Source organism: Phyllostomus hastatus, unplaced genomic scaffold, assembly GCF_019186645.2.
Source record: "Phyllostomus hastatus isolate PE091 unplaced genomic scaffold, TTU_PhHast_1.1 phas_scaffold_129, whole genome shotgun sequence".
Classification (NCBI taxonomy): Eukaryota; Metazoa; Chordata; class Mammalia; order Chiroptera; family Phyllostomidae; genus Phyllostomus; species Phyllostomus hastatus.
Window position 1 is genome coordinate 4,708,172 of NW_025334009.1, and position 15,003 is coordinate 4,723,174.

Below are 15,003 nucleotides of genomic sequence, written 5' to 3' on the forward strand. Positions count from 1 at the left end.
GGGTCCTGGCACCCACGCTCAAATCGGTGGTTTGAGTGGCTGAGCCAGCTCTCAGAACCTTCCCTTCAGCCCGCACTGGGAATCTGCGCTGCTGCCTTGCCCCTCTTGTCTGCCCTTAGGTCACTGAGGGGGTGACGGGGCCTCAGTCCTGGCTCTCTTCCATCTGAACTCCTGCGCAGGCCCACCTCTCTCTGACTACAAGGCCTCTCCACTCCAGCTCTTCTAAAAAAGTATTTATTTTCACACAGAGGAGACGTGAGGAAGAGAAACGTTGATGGGTTGTCTCTCACACACACCCCCAAGTGGGGGCCCAGCCCACAACCCAGGCATGTGCCCTGACTGGGAATCGAACTGGTGACCTTTTGGTTCACGGGCCAGTGCTCAAGCCACAGAGCCGCACCAGCCAGAGCTCCAGCTCAGCTTTTGAGTCCCCTCTGAGGTGAGCAGGGCAGTGCTGTCTGTCCTCCCTTCGGGCCCCACCCCACCTGCACTCCTCTCAGAACTCACGAGTCTCGATTGCATCTATGACCGGTCAGCTTCCCCACAGGGCGAGAGCCCGGAAGGTGGACTGGGCCTGGCATGTGACATGAGTCAGCAAGTGTTTGTCAGTGTAAAGGGGAGGAGTTTCCACTCAAACAGGGCCAGGGACTTTTGGTCATCTGTGGCCTTCAAATCTGACTCCCGGAATGGAGAACAGCAACCCATCTGGTGTATCTGGGTATACCCGGGGCACCCGCGACCTCCTACACCCCACAGCTCCCCTAAAAGCCCTTGGCCTCCGGACGGCACCATCGCCCTCCAGTCTTGTGCCAAGGGCTCTGCGGGGTGCCGGGGACACAGTCCCCAGGCAGGCAGGAAGGCTATGTAGTTAGTAAAAGCATGTTTAGTTCTGTGAGGCAGTGCGGGGAACGTCGAGGGCCCGGCCCGGTAGGGAGGGTCACGCTTGACTTCTGGAGGGAGCAGCAGCGAAGCTGAAGACAGGTCCAGACGCAGCTGGCCGAGGAACGAGCTGATGGAGGCCAGACTGGCAGCGAGCAGCGTGTAAGGGCCCGAAGGGGGCCTCGGGAGCAGGCTAGGGGAGGGGATGCGCTCAGATCCAGAGGTGGTGCGTGAGACATCCAGATGGCACTGTTCAGGGCAAGCAGTTACAGTTACAAGAGGCTCCGAAAGGAGTATGGATTGGAGACAACGGTGTAGCCGAGGGAACAGGTACGTAGCCATTGGAGGGGATGAGATTACTTGGGGAGGGTGGCAAGAAAGAGATCAGGGGGTGTGGGCCCCGAGGCCTACGAGTCCTTCCAGGTCCCGCGGCAGAGAGCCACAGCTGGGAGGAGCAAGGGTGGTGTCGAGGGACCGAGGGAGGGGATATTCCGTAAATGACATTCGGCTGGGTCAAGTGCTGCGGATCGTGCAAGTGCAGTTTCAGGCGCCCAGCTGGGAGCGAGGCCAGAGAGCCCAGTGCCGTGAAGTGCCAGGCCCTGCCCCAAGAGCTAAACCTACGGCACTCGAGAATCGCCCAGGTGCACCCTGGCTGCTGTCGCTCAGGGGACTGAGCCCCCGCCTGAGGACTCGAAGGTCGCCAGTTGGACTCCCAGTCAGGGCATGTGACTGGGTTGCAGGCCAGGTCGTGCGAGAGACAACCGATCGAGGTTTCTCACACTCGTCCTCCCTTCCCCTCTTCCCGTCACCTAGGTTCTTGTGAAACCTGTGCTCCTCCGCCAGAGATGCTGACCCAGCATCAAACCCTCCCCCTCCCTGTGCGGCCGCCCGAGCCGCCCAGTCTGCTGAGGCCCCAAGATGGCAACCAGGGCTTTCCAAACGGACTCCACCTCTTCCCCACAGGCTGCCTGGTGATTCACCCCTCCTCTCCCACTGTCTTCCCTCTTGCTGCAAGCCTTGGGCTACCAGGGAAGGGAACTTCTTCTCAGTTTCCTGTGTGGCTGACCCCGGCTGGCGACTGGCGAGGATCCTGCTCAGGCCTCAAGCTTCTGCCTCCCTTCCCTGAGAGTCCTTTCCAACCCCCTCCTCTCCAGGAAGACTCCGGTAAATAAAGCCCGTGAACACTTCGGCTTCCTCCCCAAGAAGCTGGACGTTTCCTCCCAACACGTAAGCACACACACTCCTACACATGCCACCTGTACCCACCCCAGCCCATTGTGATTCAGCAGCTCAAACAAACAACTAAATTCAAAGAATGGAGGGGGCGGTTGGAGGAGGTGGGCTGCAGGACGTTGCTGAGCAGGAGGACACAGGGGCCCTCAGACCACAGGTGTTATAAAAGGGGTGGGCCCTGCTATTGTTCACCTGGGTTCAGAAACTCGAATTTTAGCACTTCTTCCAGAAATGCTGTTTTTTTTTTTTGTTTTGCCTTTGCTTTTTTTTCTTTTAACATTAAATCAGATACAATTATGTATATTAAATCACTATGGTATGCAATACTTTAATATTTTATAATTTTGTTTGTTAATTATACCTCAATTTTTTTAAAGATTTTCTTTATTTTTTAGAGGGGAAAGGGAGGGAGAAAGAGAGACAGAGAGAAACATCAATGTGCGGTTGCTGGGGGTCATGGCCTGCAACCCAGGCATGTACCCTGACTGGGAATCGAACCTGCGACACTTTGGTTCACAGCCCCGCGCTCAATCCACTGAGCTACGCCAGCCAGGCTATATACCTCAATTTTTTAAAAATCTGATAAAATTTGGTCAGGCACTTCTTGCACAATTAGTCCTTTATCAGATGACTTGCTTATTCTGTTGCAATGTAGTTTCAAAAACAACATTTAAAGCAAGATTCTTTTTTAAATTTTTAAATTTTTTTTTTTTTTTTTAGCCCTGGCTGGTGTGGCTCAGTGGATTGAGTGTTGGCTTGTGAACCAAAGGTCCCCAGTTCAATCCCCAGTCAGGGCACATGCCTGGGTTGCAGGCCATGTCCCCAGTTGGGGGTATACTAGAAGCAACCGATGGATGTACCTCTAGCACATCGATGTTTCTCTCCCTTTCTTCCTCCCTTCCCGTCTCTCTAAAAATAAATAAATAAAATCTTTTAAAAATTTATTTTAAAGAGTATTTTTTACTTATTTATCTAGACCGTTGGCTCCCAGGCCAGCACTCAATCCAATGAGCCACCCCAGCCAGGGCTAAAACAAGATTCTTGTCAGAGAAGCACTCCCAGCCTGATCAGCCTAATAAATCACGTAAGTTTTAACTTTGGGACAATACTAAAAAAAAAAAAAAAAAAGTACTGGCTAAAAAGTCCCCTCGGAGAACACAGCATGGATTTTTTAAGAATGGGCAGGGATTCCTGCTGGAGGACTTTGAATTTGGAAGGGTGTTTTGTCCTCACAGTCACCGAAGAGGCTGGCGGCAAGTGTGTCACCGAGGGGCGGCACGCCTGGGACTGCACCGAAAAAGCCCTGCTCCAGCGGTCAACGGTCAACAGGTCACTGCACACAGGCCTCCTCCCATCAGGCACTGCCAGGTGGGTGGCTCGGGGCGCAGACGCAAGTTCTGGCTCCATTAGTGAGGTCTCGGGAGTCTGCATCCTGGCTCTGGAAGCAACAGAGAAGCAAACTCTGAGCTGTGACCTCCCCAAGAATGACTCCAGACTTGTCCTGCAACAAAAGAAAAACAAGAGTCCCCAGCTAGGCCCTTGCTGGGTGGCTCAGTCGGTTGCAGCATCATCCCTTACACCACAAATGTTGCCGTCTGATCCTTGGGTCATGGCACGTGTGGGGTGGGGGGCAACAGATTGATGTTTCTCTCTCTCTCTCTCACTCTCTCCCCCTTCCACTCTCTCCCCCTTCCTCTGTCTAAAATCAATAATAAAATATATCCTTGGGTGAGTATTAAAATGAATCAGCTAGGTAGGCCACTTGTCGGTGGGTATTTTGTTAGTTGCATTCAAAAGCAGGAAATTGACATGATGGGATAGTGAGGTGGTAGGCGTGGGCACAGCAGCCTGTCCATCACTCATCCTGCAGACAGAAGCCCCACCCCCTGCGCCCTTCCCAGCTCCAGCGTAGCTGTGGACAGCCAGGCCAGGGTAGGAGGCCACAGCATAGGCTCACTTGGTCCAAACACCTGGAGTGTGAGTAGTGTCCAGGGGCAGCTCACCTTGGGTGGTGGTGTCCTCCAGTGCTGCAGGCCCCCCAGCTTCACAGGGGTCTCCCTGCCGAGGACCCTCCTGTTACCCCAGCTTCCTCTGTCCCTGGCACGTGACTGTTCCTGTGAATGAATATGAATCCAAAGAAGCCCTGGTCCCCCGAGCATTCCTTGGCAGATTCATCGTGCACCCCCAAAGGCTGGGGGACGTTAAGCATGCTCCCGACACGGGTTGCTTAAGTTTCCTGCCCAGAGAAGTGTCTGCAGCCCCACCCTCCATGTTCCTGCAGCACTTTGATCACACAACAGCGGACATTATCACTGCGTGTGAAAACGTCTTCCCCAACCACACTGGCTGTGAACCCCTGGAGGGTAGGGACTGTGAGCACATATTAGATGACCAGTCAAGTGGAAAAAATGACCAGTCTGCACAATGCTTTCATCCATTCATCCAAGAAACATTTACGGAGAGTTGCTCTGCGCAAAGGGTGAACAACACACACAACTAACATCTAAATACTTGTTTATGGTTAAGACATTGCTGGTCACAGAATGGGAGGAAAAAGAGAAGACACCTGGGCCCAGGGCCCTGCACTCTTCTTACCCATCAGGGCTGGCCGTCGGCAGTGGCGTGACCGGGATGGGGGTGTCCAACAGCATGAGTCTCCAAGGTAAGAACGGTGGTCCTCCTCCTTCTCTGAGATTCTTTCAGGCTTCTGCCTCTGTCACCTTCCCCAATAACCTGACCCTTATATAGCATAAGTTAAAAGGTCACTGATAGGACTTTTAATTCGTTTAAAATGTGCTTCTAGAGCTTTTTAACTTTTTTTGCAGTCCCCTGGACATGTTGAGGAAGCACAGGCAAGGAAAATATTTCTCTCCTGATGTCGCCTCTAATGAAAAAGTGCCCAGTAATTGTGAATACCATGACACGTGCTCAGCGCTGCCCCAGTGAGGACCGGGTAACTTGGGAGGGCCGGTGCCAGCTAGGTGCAGAGCAAGCCATGGCACCTGCCAAGACAAGACAAGAACTTTATGACTTGGAACCAAATAAAACTTAAAGTTTACACAACCAGACACTACACACTCCCAAATATCAATGGATCTTCACAGATCTAGATCGAGCAGTACCTGGCCAGTCAGCCAGGCCTCTTCCCTACAGCTAACTTCCTGCTTTCCTTCCTGTTCTTGTGGCCCAAGTTTCCATGGCAACAAGTGGGCTGTTCAGTTCTGGAGTTTGGTCTTGTGGTCAAGTGAGTGCTACTGGGCCTACATCTCTCCCTTGCAAATGGCGCAAAGCAGCACACCACCCTGGGGCTAGGGTGTCTCCTGAGATGACTCACTCAACTCCTGTCCTCTGAATTGTATGGGGTCACTCCCATGACGGCAGGAACACGGCAGGAACACAGCGGCAGATGCTCATTGATACTAGTTCTCAGTTTGTAACATTTAATCACACTCACTTAAAAAGTTTTAAAGCTTTGGAAATTATGAATCTGTCTCCTGACTATGAAATTTCACTTGATCCCTTCCATTTTAACTACTGGCACTTTGTCTAACTTGAAATTTTAGGAAATACCCATAATCACTGCACTGTTTTTTTTAAAAAGAAATTTGAAAGGGAGGGAGAGAAACAACAATGTGTGGTTGCCTCTCGTGTGTCCCCATACAGGGGACCTGGCCTGCAACCCAGGCATGTGCCCTGACCAGGAATCGAACTGGTGACACTTTGGTTCTCAGGCGAGCACTCAGTTCACTAAGCCACACCAGCCAGGGCATCACTGCACTATTTTTATACAGCAATTTAACAGCACTGAGGAGATCCAGGTTTAAAAAGATTTCCCCTAGTTTTTGTTTTCATAATTAGGCTTTGTCCTCCTTTCTAGTGGTGTTGAGGACTTGTCCCACTTCTTTAAGACTCTGACCCACGCCATAAATGGTATGGGAGAAGCTGATAAAAAAAGAAGAGGGAAGCAGACACCCTCTAATGTAGGTTCTGAAGCAATTTTGGTTACCCAACTTTCTTTTTCCATAAATATCAGGGCTGAAGGTAGTGTTCCTCGTTTGAACACATTTAACAGTTTCAAAGAACTTTCACAAAAGGGTACTCATGTTTGTCAGGGTTGGCTCCGCAGACGCACAACTTGCATCAGCGGTAACTCTTACCTGCAGATTACCAACTGCTATGTGGTTACTGAAGGCAGTTTTCATTCCAAAATTTACTCCCCCCTGTTACCTACCCAAGTGTGAAGTGGCCTCTGTTACCGGACAGTGCATAATGGATGTCCCAGGGAGTAGAAATTAATTGCAATTAGCCATAACCCAACACAAAAATAGTAAATCTGTTCAAATGACCGACACACCTGCCCCAGGCTAGCTCTCCCTTCTCTACCTCCAACAAGGAACACAGCTCGTCCTTCTCTCCTCCCTTGTATCCACCTCTGCAGGGAAAGGTTCCTTGTGAGCCTCTGGGCTGCACCACTTTGGATGTAAAGCGCCCTCAGCCATTTCTTTTCAACTCCAAAACCCCCCACAGTACCTGTGGCCATTTAAGGCAGGATGTGCAGATCTAGAAAGTTGCAGATTTAGAAAGTTATAGACCTCAGATTCTTTCAATAGTCTGTGCTCAGCTCAAGGGGCTCATTCCTCATTCTTGAATCCTGCCCTGCTTCTTCCAGAAATTCTGATCCCCTCCTGTAACAGGAACCATCGTTTCTAGGCTTTCTTCAAGACCACACTCAAATGCTACTCAAGTCAAAAGCTCCCTTTCATAGCTCCGGGTCTACGGTCTTTGGTTCACCCCTTTTAATGGCACTTACCACGCACCGCTTGGCGGCTGCAAGTATTTGTAGATCTCTCCTCTGCCATTAGATTGTATAAAGGCAGGTACCGGGTCTTGATCTTATTTTTCTCTGAGGACAGGAAGTGCTAGACGAGTGAATGGAGGACTCATGTTGGCCAACCGTCTGGCCCCCACCTTGCTCTGGGTTTCCATCCCCCTCCAAGAGAAGGGCTGTTTTTGTGTGCAAGGTCGAGAGGGAAAACAAAGTGTTCAGGACACTGTACTCGTTGCAGCAAATTAAGAAGCGTGGGCACTGAAGGTGGAAAGCACACCTGGACCTCTCCCGATCTTCCCCCGTCGGAATCACTCCCCTGTGGCTGCTGACCCTCTGACACAGGCAAGTAGCTAACTTAGTGTGGAGGGCTTGTGGAGCTGGCGCGTGTAATCTGAAACCGCCCCTAGTGTGGAGTGCCCGGAGAAACCTTCGGAGCTGGCCACTCCAGATTGGTAGGTGGCAGAGGATTTACATAGGAAGCCTGTCTTGGGCAGCCGAAAAAGCTGATCTCCTACCTGCCCACCAGAAATCAAGTTTATAGAGAGGCTTTTTAACTGAGTCACGAATACCGTCCAGAAGGTTTCAACACAGCATTGCTATCTCAAAACTGCGTCCTTGGGCACTTATAGAGCACGAGGGCAAGCGGGATACACACTCCACGGATCAAGGGAAGGTGGGTTGGGGCTCCGGTTGCCCGGGTTCAACTCGCGGGGCAACTGGCCATCAGGTCCCCTCAATGAACTCCTCCAACTGGGGAGTCGCGGGACCTGCAGTGTGACTCCTGCAGATAGCGGGGCTGGAGAGAGAGAGACAGAGAGAGAGGAGTGACCTACGCCCTCCCGAGCGGACCACAGGGTGGGAGGAAGCGGCCGCGCCTTCCCGGCGGCCCGCCTCCTCTTCCGGCCCCCTCCCCCTCCACCGCGCACTCGCGGGTGAGGGCGGTGCGTGGGGCGGGGACAGAGGGCGGAGGCGGGCCGGCGCTCGAGGGCCCGGCGCCAGGTGGGGCTTGGGCACGCGCGCGTGCGCGTGCGTGCGCGTGCGTGCGTGCGGCGTGAGTGGGCGCGGTCCCCAGCACGCTGTGCGCGAGGCGGATGTCCGGGTCGGCTGGGCCGGGGCCGCGGACGAGATGGCGGAAGGCGGAGGCTGCGCTGAGCGACCTGATGCGGAGACCCAGAAATCCGAACTTAGGGCCTTGATGAGGACCACGCTCCAACGAGGGGCGCAGTGGTGAGCGCCGGGCCCTCCTTTCCGCCGCGCAGGGTCAGGGGCCGGGGCTCTGGCGCTCAGGCTAGGAGCCTCCTTCTCGGCTTGGGTAGGGGCCCAGCGGAGGCGATGTTAGTGACCCTGAGGAGAGTGGCCTGACTCCGGCCCCTCAGGAGCGGGACCCTGAGATTATTTTGGGGGCAGTATGGGCGGAGTTGAGGGTCGTCTCGGCCCTTGCCGAGCCCCAGGGTGCGGACCTAGCGGAGGAAAGGGCTGCTGGATGGGGTAAATGGGGAGTGCTCACGCGGACTTTGAGGATGGGAAGAGCCCTTTACCTTCGAGGACTCGCTGAGTGACCTTGGGCGAAGGTGTCCACCCCTCACAGACCGGGGTCCTTCCTATTAAAAGCATCCCCTCACCCCTGCCTCAGTGGGTAGAGGCGAAGCTCTGAAGTAGGTATTTTGTAACTTGTAAGCTGCAGAACAGATGTCAAGGTCAAGCTGAACAAATACATGTCTGCGAGTCCCAGGTCATTTTAGTAGCAAATGTCAAAAATGATTGTGGCGGCGGCAGGACTGCGGAGCCTAGATAAAAAGATAAGCCCGGCGTTTAGAAGAGCAAATCTGAGGCAAGAGTTTTCTTAATAAATTGTGTAGGAGAAGGGACAGTCCTTCCACTAAAAGAGATTCCTGTGTGGGATTATCGTGTGGGAGTATAAGAGTGGGGCTTGGCTTTGCATTGAACATGACTGAGCGTCCCTCTTTCAAAACCGTGGTGGTGTTGATGATGTCTCTCACAGTGAGGAGGGAGCTGAGTAGGGAAGAGAGACTTTGGGGTTAGGAGGCGTTGACACACTGGAGCCAGCCACCTGTGGACGGCAGAGCACGCAGAGGCGCTTCTAGAAGTTTCTCTGCATAGGGGGATGGTTGAAGAATGCTCAGCAGGAGCATAGGGAGTTTGAGAGAGACTGAAATGACACACTACAAGTGTTTGGAGGGAAAAAAGCATTTCAAAGATTTGAAGGTATTTTTACGGATCCTCGTGGCCTCTGGGAAGCCGCCTGATCTCTGAGGTTTGTTGGTTATAAAATTTGAAGGGCTCACCACGTAATTGTTGTGTTTTGTTTCCCCACAGAGATTTCCTCCTCTTTCTTTCTGTCTTAATTGTAAAACAGCATAAAGATACTTTTATGTGTTTTTTTTTTAAGATTTTTACTCTTTAGAGAGAGGGGAATGGAGGGAGAAAGAGAGGAAAAGGAAAACATCACTGTGCAAGAGAAACGTCATTTGGCTGCCTTTTGCATGTCCCCACCTGGAGACCTGGCCTGCAAGCCAGGCATGTGCCCTGACCAGGAATCGAACCAGTGACCTCCCAGTTCACAGGCTGGCTCTCAGTCTACTGAGCTGCACGAGCCCAGGTTATGGGTTTTTGGTTTTTTTTTTTTTAATAGCTTTAAAATATAACCAGATCAACTTGGTTTTGGGCAAGAAAAATATATGTAGACACTATTACATATGCATGTGTGTATATGTATATGAGGTCTGTCCAGAAGGTATCCAGTGATGTAGAATGAAAACTAGAGACATTTATTGAAGATACAAGATACAAGAAACAGTGTACATACGACTGTGACTGTGACGCCTCTGTCCCCTTCAAAGTGGGCTCCCTGGGCCCTCTCACAGTTCTCCCAGTCGCAGTCAGCTGCCCTGTGGTATTTTCTTGAATCTCACTGATGGTCTGAAATCTCTGCCCTTTCAAAGGTAATTTTAGTTTTGGGAAAAGCCAGAAGTCACAGGGCGCCTAATCTGGGCTCTAGGGGTGCTGAGTCACCTGGGTGATTGCATGTTTCGCCAAAAACTCTGCTTGAGACGTGACGCATGAGCGGACATGTTGTCATGATGAAGCTGCCAATCACCAGTTGCCCGTAGCTGCGGCCTTCTGAATCATCCGAATAGTTTCCACAGAGGGATGTTCAAGCTTAATGCAAAATTTGACTCAAAGTCATAGTTCTACTCACTCAGTCATTTTGAATTCGATGGCCACACAGTACACATGCTCACTCAATGGCGTCTACTCCCATACTGACTAGTACAGTGAAGTGGTCATTGTTCACACATGCGCATTCCAGTCTACTTTCTTTGGCTGTCAGGTTATGTTGATGTTGTGCAAACTGTTCTCATTATATTAATAATGGCTGGATCTTTTCCAGACAGATCTCTCTGTGTTGTGTATACACACACGTACACACATTTTTAAAACATTTTTACTTATTGATTTAAGAGAGTGAGATAGAAACGATGATCTCTTGTTCCACTTATTTATGCCTTCATTGGTTGATTCTTATATTCTTATATGTGTCTGGACTGGGGATTGAACCCTAATCCTTGGTGTATGGTTATGATACTGTAATCAATGGAGCTATTTGGCCAGGGCCACTTGTTTTTATTTATTTATTTTTTTAGATATCTTGTTTGGTCTTTAAAGGACTTCTGAAGTGTGTTATTATCCCACTTTCAGAAAAAATTTAGTTTAATGCTATTCATGTCAAGCAAAGCAGTGTAACCAAATTGTCTACCTGGGCAAGGACGAAATTAGTGACTTGGTTATTAGCAAACAAGATTTTAGCCATAGAAATATTTTCTTTTTTTTTTTTTTAAGATTTTATTTATTTATTTTTAGAGAGGGGAAGGGAAGGAGAAAGGGAGAGAAACATCAATGTGTGGTTGCCTCTTGCACACCCCTTACTGGGGACCTGGCCCACAACCCAGGCATGCGTCCTGACTGGGAATCAAACCAGCAACCCCTTGGTTCATAGGCCAGCACTCAATCCACTGAGCCACACCAGCCAGGGTGAAATAGCTCCTTTAAATAAGCTTTTTGAAGCCAGTCATTTCCTTCTTTTCATTTATTCTTTCAGCAATCATTTCCCTTATGGGATACTTTGGGAAGTATGCGTGACTCTCTGTGCCACGTGGGGCCTGGCCCTGCTCCCGTTGGAGAGTGTTTTTTCAGTTCCCCAAGTTGGAAGACTGTAAAAAAAAAATTAAGGGAGTAGCTGCAGAAACTTCACAACCTCAGCTTGTCTGCTACAGTACATTTGTGTCTGTCTCTAGGTATCTCATCGACAGCCGGTGGTTCAAACAGTGGAAGAAGTATGTGGGCTTCGACAGCTGGGATATGTACAACGTGGGTGAGCACAACCTGTTTCCCGGCCCAATAGACAACTCCGGACTCTTCTCAGGTGCAGTATCCTGTCGCTTGTCTCGCTGAATGTCCGCCTGGGCAGTGGCCTGAGGTTGTGTTTATATGTGACTCAAACCGTGTGAACCTGAGTCCCCTCCTGTGAGGGGAAGAAACAGATGTCCTCTGTGCCCGTAGGGCAGGCCTTTGCAGACCCTAAGTTAACTGCTTCTTACAAGAGCATGCATCTAGTATGGAAAATTTCTTTCCTTGCAAATGAGTTCTGCTAGGGATTTTAGCCTACTTGTGGAATGGAAGGAAATAGGATGTCACTTTGAGATCGTACTTGGAATCTGAAATTTGGGGACCAGACCTTACAGTGGAACACATTGCAGACTCGTCAGCATTCATCCGGTGTTTCTTTGATGGCTGTGTTCGTCACAGAGGTTGCATGGGGAGGGTGGAGCATCGGCAGAGTTATGATCACAGTCAGCTCCCAGTGGAAGGGGTGAAAAAGTGATAGGAAAAGTGATGATGACATGCGGAACTTAGCTTGCTCCTCTGTGCTCACAGAGAGGACAGCCAGCCTCTCCTTGGCTTTGTTCTGCCTGGCTGTGGACTCCCTGCAAGCAGGACGGAGGTGATCCATCTCCTGTGCCCCAAATCAGGGCAGCAGGAAGGCAGACAGCGCACGAGGCTCGATCCAAGTGCCTGACGCTAACCCGGGTGCCTTTAAAAAGGAGCAGTGCTTCAGCTCAGACCTTGTTTAGGCGCGTCTGAATTACATAATACACAATGTCATATGCTTTGCTTCCTGAAGTAGGTCGCATGGTGGCATTATACCATGGAGTTGCCTCAAGGGATCATTGAAAGATGTTTGCACTTTGTCCTTTCCTCTCTTTTACAAAGGAGAATTCTTAAGGCTTTTAAAGATAGTAAAGATGATGAGCATTCTAGAGCTGGAGGGGCTCTGGGACGTCATGTTCGTGACCTTCAGCTAAGGGCAAGCATTCCTGCCGTGGTCTCCCAGTTTGATGTCACCTAGCTTTGGCCTGAAACGTCTGCTCTGTGCTTGGGAGAAGTACATTCCGTTCAAACCCTGGAACATCGACAGTGCAGGAATGACCTATCTCGGGCGAAGGAGGATCACCTCCTTAATTCCCAGGCTCTCGGTCACTTGCCAGTCCCAGTGTGGCTGCCTTCCACCTGCGGCCAGGGGTGCGGGCTGGAGGGGCTCACGGAAGTGTGGGAAGTAGAGGGTAAGCGTACTTTTGCTGGTGGTGTCTGCCCTGCACCCCTCTCTCGTTCCACCTGTGCTCCGCTGTGCATCAGACGGGCACCTGCCTAGGCCAGCCTGTGCTCTCACCTTCTGTATTTACCTCTGTGGCGAAGACATTCGCAGAGGCTGAATCCTCGTTTCAGACCCTTGTGTGATTTTTAGCGTGGTGTTGATCCAGTTTAATTTTTTTTTCCTTGGGAACAAGAGAGGCATCAATTTTTTGTTCCACTTGTTTTTGTATTCATTGGTGTATGTGCGTGCCTTGACCGGGATTGAACCCACAACCTTGGCGTGTCGGGAATCGAACTGGCAACCCTTTGCTTTTGCGGGAAGATGCTCAGCCCCTGAGCCATGCCGGCCAGGGCCATCTTAACCACTTTTAAGTGTACAGTTGAGTGGTATTCCCATGGTCATGCAAGCAGTCTCCAGACTGTCATCATGTGACACTGAAACTGCAGCCATTAGACAGTAAGTCCCTGTCTGCCCTCCCCCGAGCCCCTGGCAACCACCACCGTACGTTGTGTCTCAGAGTCTGACCTCTCTGGTTCACTCGTGTGAGCGGGATCTTACCGTATTTGTCTGTCTGTGACTGGCCTGTTTCATTTCGCACGATGTCCTCTGGGTTCATCCGTGTTGTAGCGTGTATCAGAATCTCCTCCCTTTAAAGCAGAGGCGTCAAACTCATTTTCACCGGGGGCCACATCAGCCTGCGGTTGCCTTCCAAGGGCCGGATGTAATTTTAGGGCTGTGTACATGTAACTGCTCCTTAACTGGTAAGCGAGAGTTCGGTGCTGCCGCCGGATAAAACAAGGCAGAGGGCCGGGTTTGGCCTGCGGGCCTTGTGTCTGCCGCCTGTGCTTCCAGGGCTGCAGAAGACCCTACTGAGTGCGTGTCCACATCTTTCCATTCTTCCGCCTCTCTCAGCCCTGGTGTTCCTGTTCTCCAAGGCTCTTCAGTCCCTTTCTGTTTTCCTCGGAAACGAAACAGCAGAGGCAGATCGGACCTGAAATCTGCCCCGACGCGCAGGGCAGAAGCCTGCTGGGACGGGGCGATGGGGTCCCCGGGTCCACTTGTGCAGATGCCGCTTAAGGTTTTCGTCTTTTAACGTCGTCTGCCTCGGGTTACAGATGAGGAGCCCCGTTGTGGGTCCTTTGTGCTTCCCAGTTTCACGGCTTCCCTTGTTGGCCGGAGAGCAGTGGTTTGCACTGCTGCGGGAGCGGGTGGAGACGGCGCGGGCTTAGTGGGGACGCCCCTGCGGGGGACGGGGAGAGGTCGATTTTCCCTGGACCAGGTCAGCCCCTGGGCCCTCCGCGGAGGGCGTGTGTTTCAGACCGCGGACGTCCGCTTCCGACTCCTGGTCGTGTGGCCTCTCTGGTGGCTGTCGGGTGGATGCTCAGCACGTTGACAATGTTCTCCCTCCTGGGGTGGGGGGGAGGTTCTCCCTCCTGGGGCAGGGGGGAGGGTCCGACTGAGTTTCGACTTGGCGCGTTGGAAAGTATGTACGCTAAATGAGTCTTGGTGAAGTAAACTTAACTTCAGTGACTTGCTTGTTTGCTTTCGTAGTAAGTTTTTCAGGGGAAGCCAGCATCTCACCTTAATGCAGTCTCACTATGCAGAGCAGTATATTAAATATTCATTGTGATGAGCCATTGTAATTGTGGAATCTGCAAGTACTTTGAAAATGTGAACTGGAGCTTTTCTCTCTTCCCCTTCCAGTTTCCCAGAAGATGTTCAGAGAGCGTGGCTCGACACGACACGAGGGCAGTTGGCCTGCTCTGTGAGGGCTAGCGGCAGAGTTCTGCAACTTTGTACCGTTCTTGTAAACAGTTCCCTGGAGAGGACGCAAGAAACACGCGAAGCAAACATTTCTGGGGAGAGGAGCCGTGCGCTATACGCTGTTTCCTTTTTCAGATCCTGATAGTCAGACCTTGAAAGAACACCTGATCGACGAGCTGGACTACGTCCTGGTCCCAGCCGAGGCCTGGAACAAGCTGCTGAACTGGTACGGCTGCGTGGAGGGCCAGCAGCCCATCGTCAGGAAGGTGAGCGCGAGCCGCCGCCGCCACCCCTGCTGCTGGGTGTCTGCGGCTGCCCCCCGGGCACACGGGCTGGTGTTGGGCTCTGGGGCTGGGACGTACCCACGCGGTTGAATGGAGGTGTTCGAGGCCTTTTTTCCAGTTCTCCCTGGGGAACTACGGTTGTGAGTGGTGGCGGGTGAGGCTGCTCCCCCAGCATGTTACAGGCGCGGCCTCCGAACATCAGCGCCGCCCAGTGGCTGGGGTGTGCTTGGCAGCGCCAGGAGAGCACTGTCTGCGTGAGAGCGTGCTCGGGGTGCTGTGCACACACAGTGATGCACTGCCTCTCGTCTGTCTCACAGCCTTGCTGATGGGCCTTCCCCCCG

The 15,003-nt window shown here is 51.8% G+C and overlaps 1 protein-coding gene and 2 long non-coding RNA genes across 10 annotated transcripts in view; 2 read left to right on the forward strand and 1 right to left on the reverse strand.

The window, feature by feature from the left end:
* The first annotated feature begins 694 nt into the window (after positions 1-694).
* On the forward strand, positions 695-3,196 carry LOC123830383. 3 transcript variants are annotated; one of them, XR_006787762.1, is made up of 3 exons: positions 695-1,209; positions 1,693-2,106; positions 3,089-3,196. It is a non-coding gene; the product is annotated as an uncharacterized LOC123830383 (long non-coding RNA). The 3 variants fall into 3 exon arrangements; XR_006787760.1 differs by having other exon boundaries at positions 1,843-2,106; XR_006787761.1 differs by having other exon boundaries at positions 1,843-2,043.
* LOC123830382 lies at positions 2,594-7,763 on the reverse strand. 3 transcript variants are annotated; one of them, XR_006787759.1, is made up of 4 exons: positions 6,923-7,763; positions 4,708-4,851; positions 4,116-4,226; positions 2,594-3,613 (listed from the first exon to the last, which is right to left on the reverse strand). It is a non-coding gene; the product is annotated as an uncharacterized LOC123830382 (long non-coding RNA). The 3 variants fall into 3 exon arrangements; XR_006787758.1 differs by having other exon boundaries at positions 2,594-3,550; positions 4,708-5,114; XR_006787757.1 differs by having other exon boundaries at positions 4,708-5,114.
* Positions 7,764-8,032: 269 nt separating this feature from the next.
* USP4 (ubiquitin specific peptidase 4) overlaps positions 8,033-15,003 on the forward strand; it is a 35,134-nt gene continuing 28,163 nt past the window's right edge. For all 4 annotated transcript variants that reach the window (XM_045856803.1, XM_045856804.1, XM_045856805.1 and 1 more), the window contains exons 1-3: positions 8,033-8,167; positions 11,257-11,384; positions 14,514-14,644. In XM_045856803.1, coding sequence (XP_045712759.1) covers positions 8,067-8,167; positions 11,257-11,384; positions 14,514-14,644 — 360 coding nt within the window. In that variant the 5' untranslated portion in view covers positions 8,033-8,066. The remainder of the gene's footprint in view (positions 8,168-11,256; positions 11,385-14,513; positions 14,645-15,003) is intronic.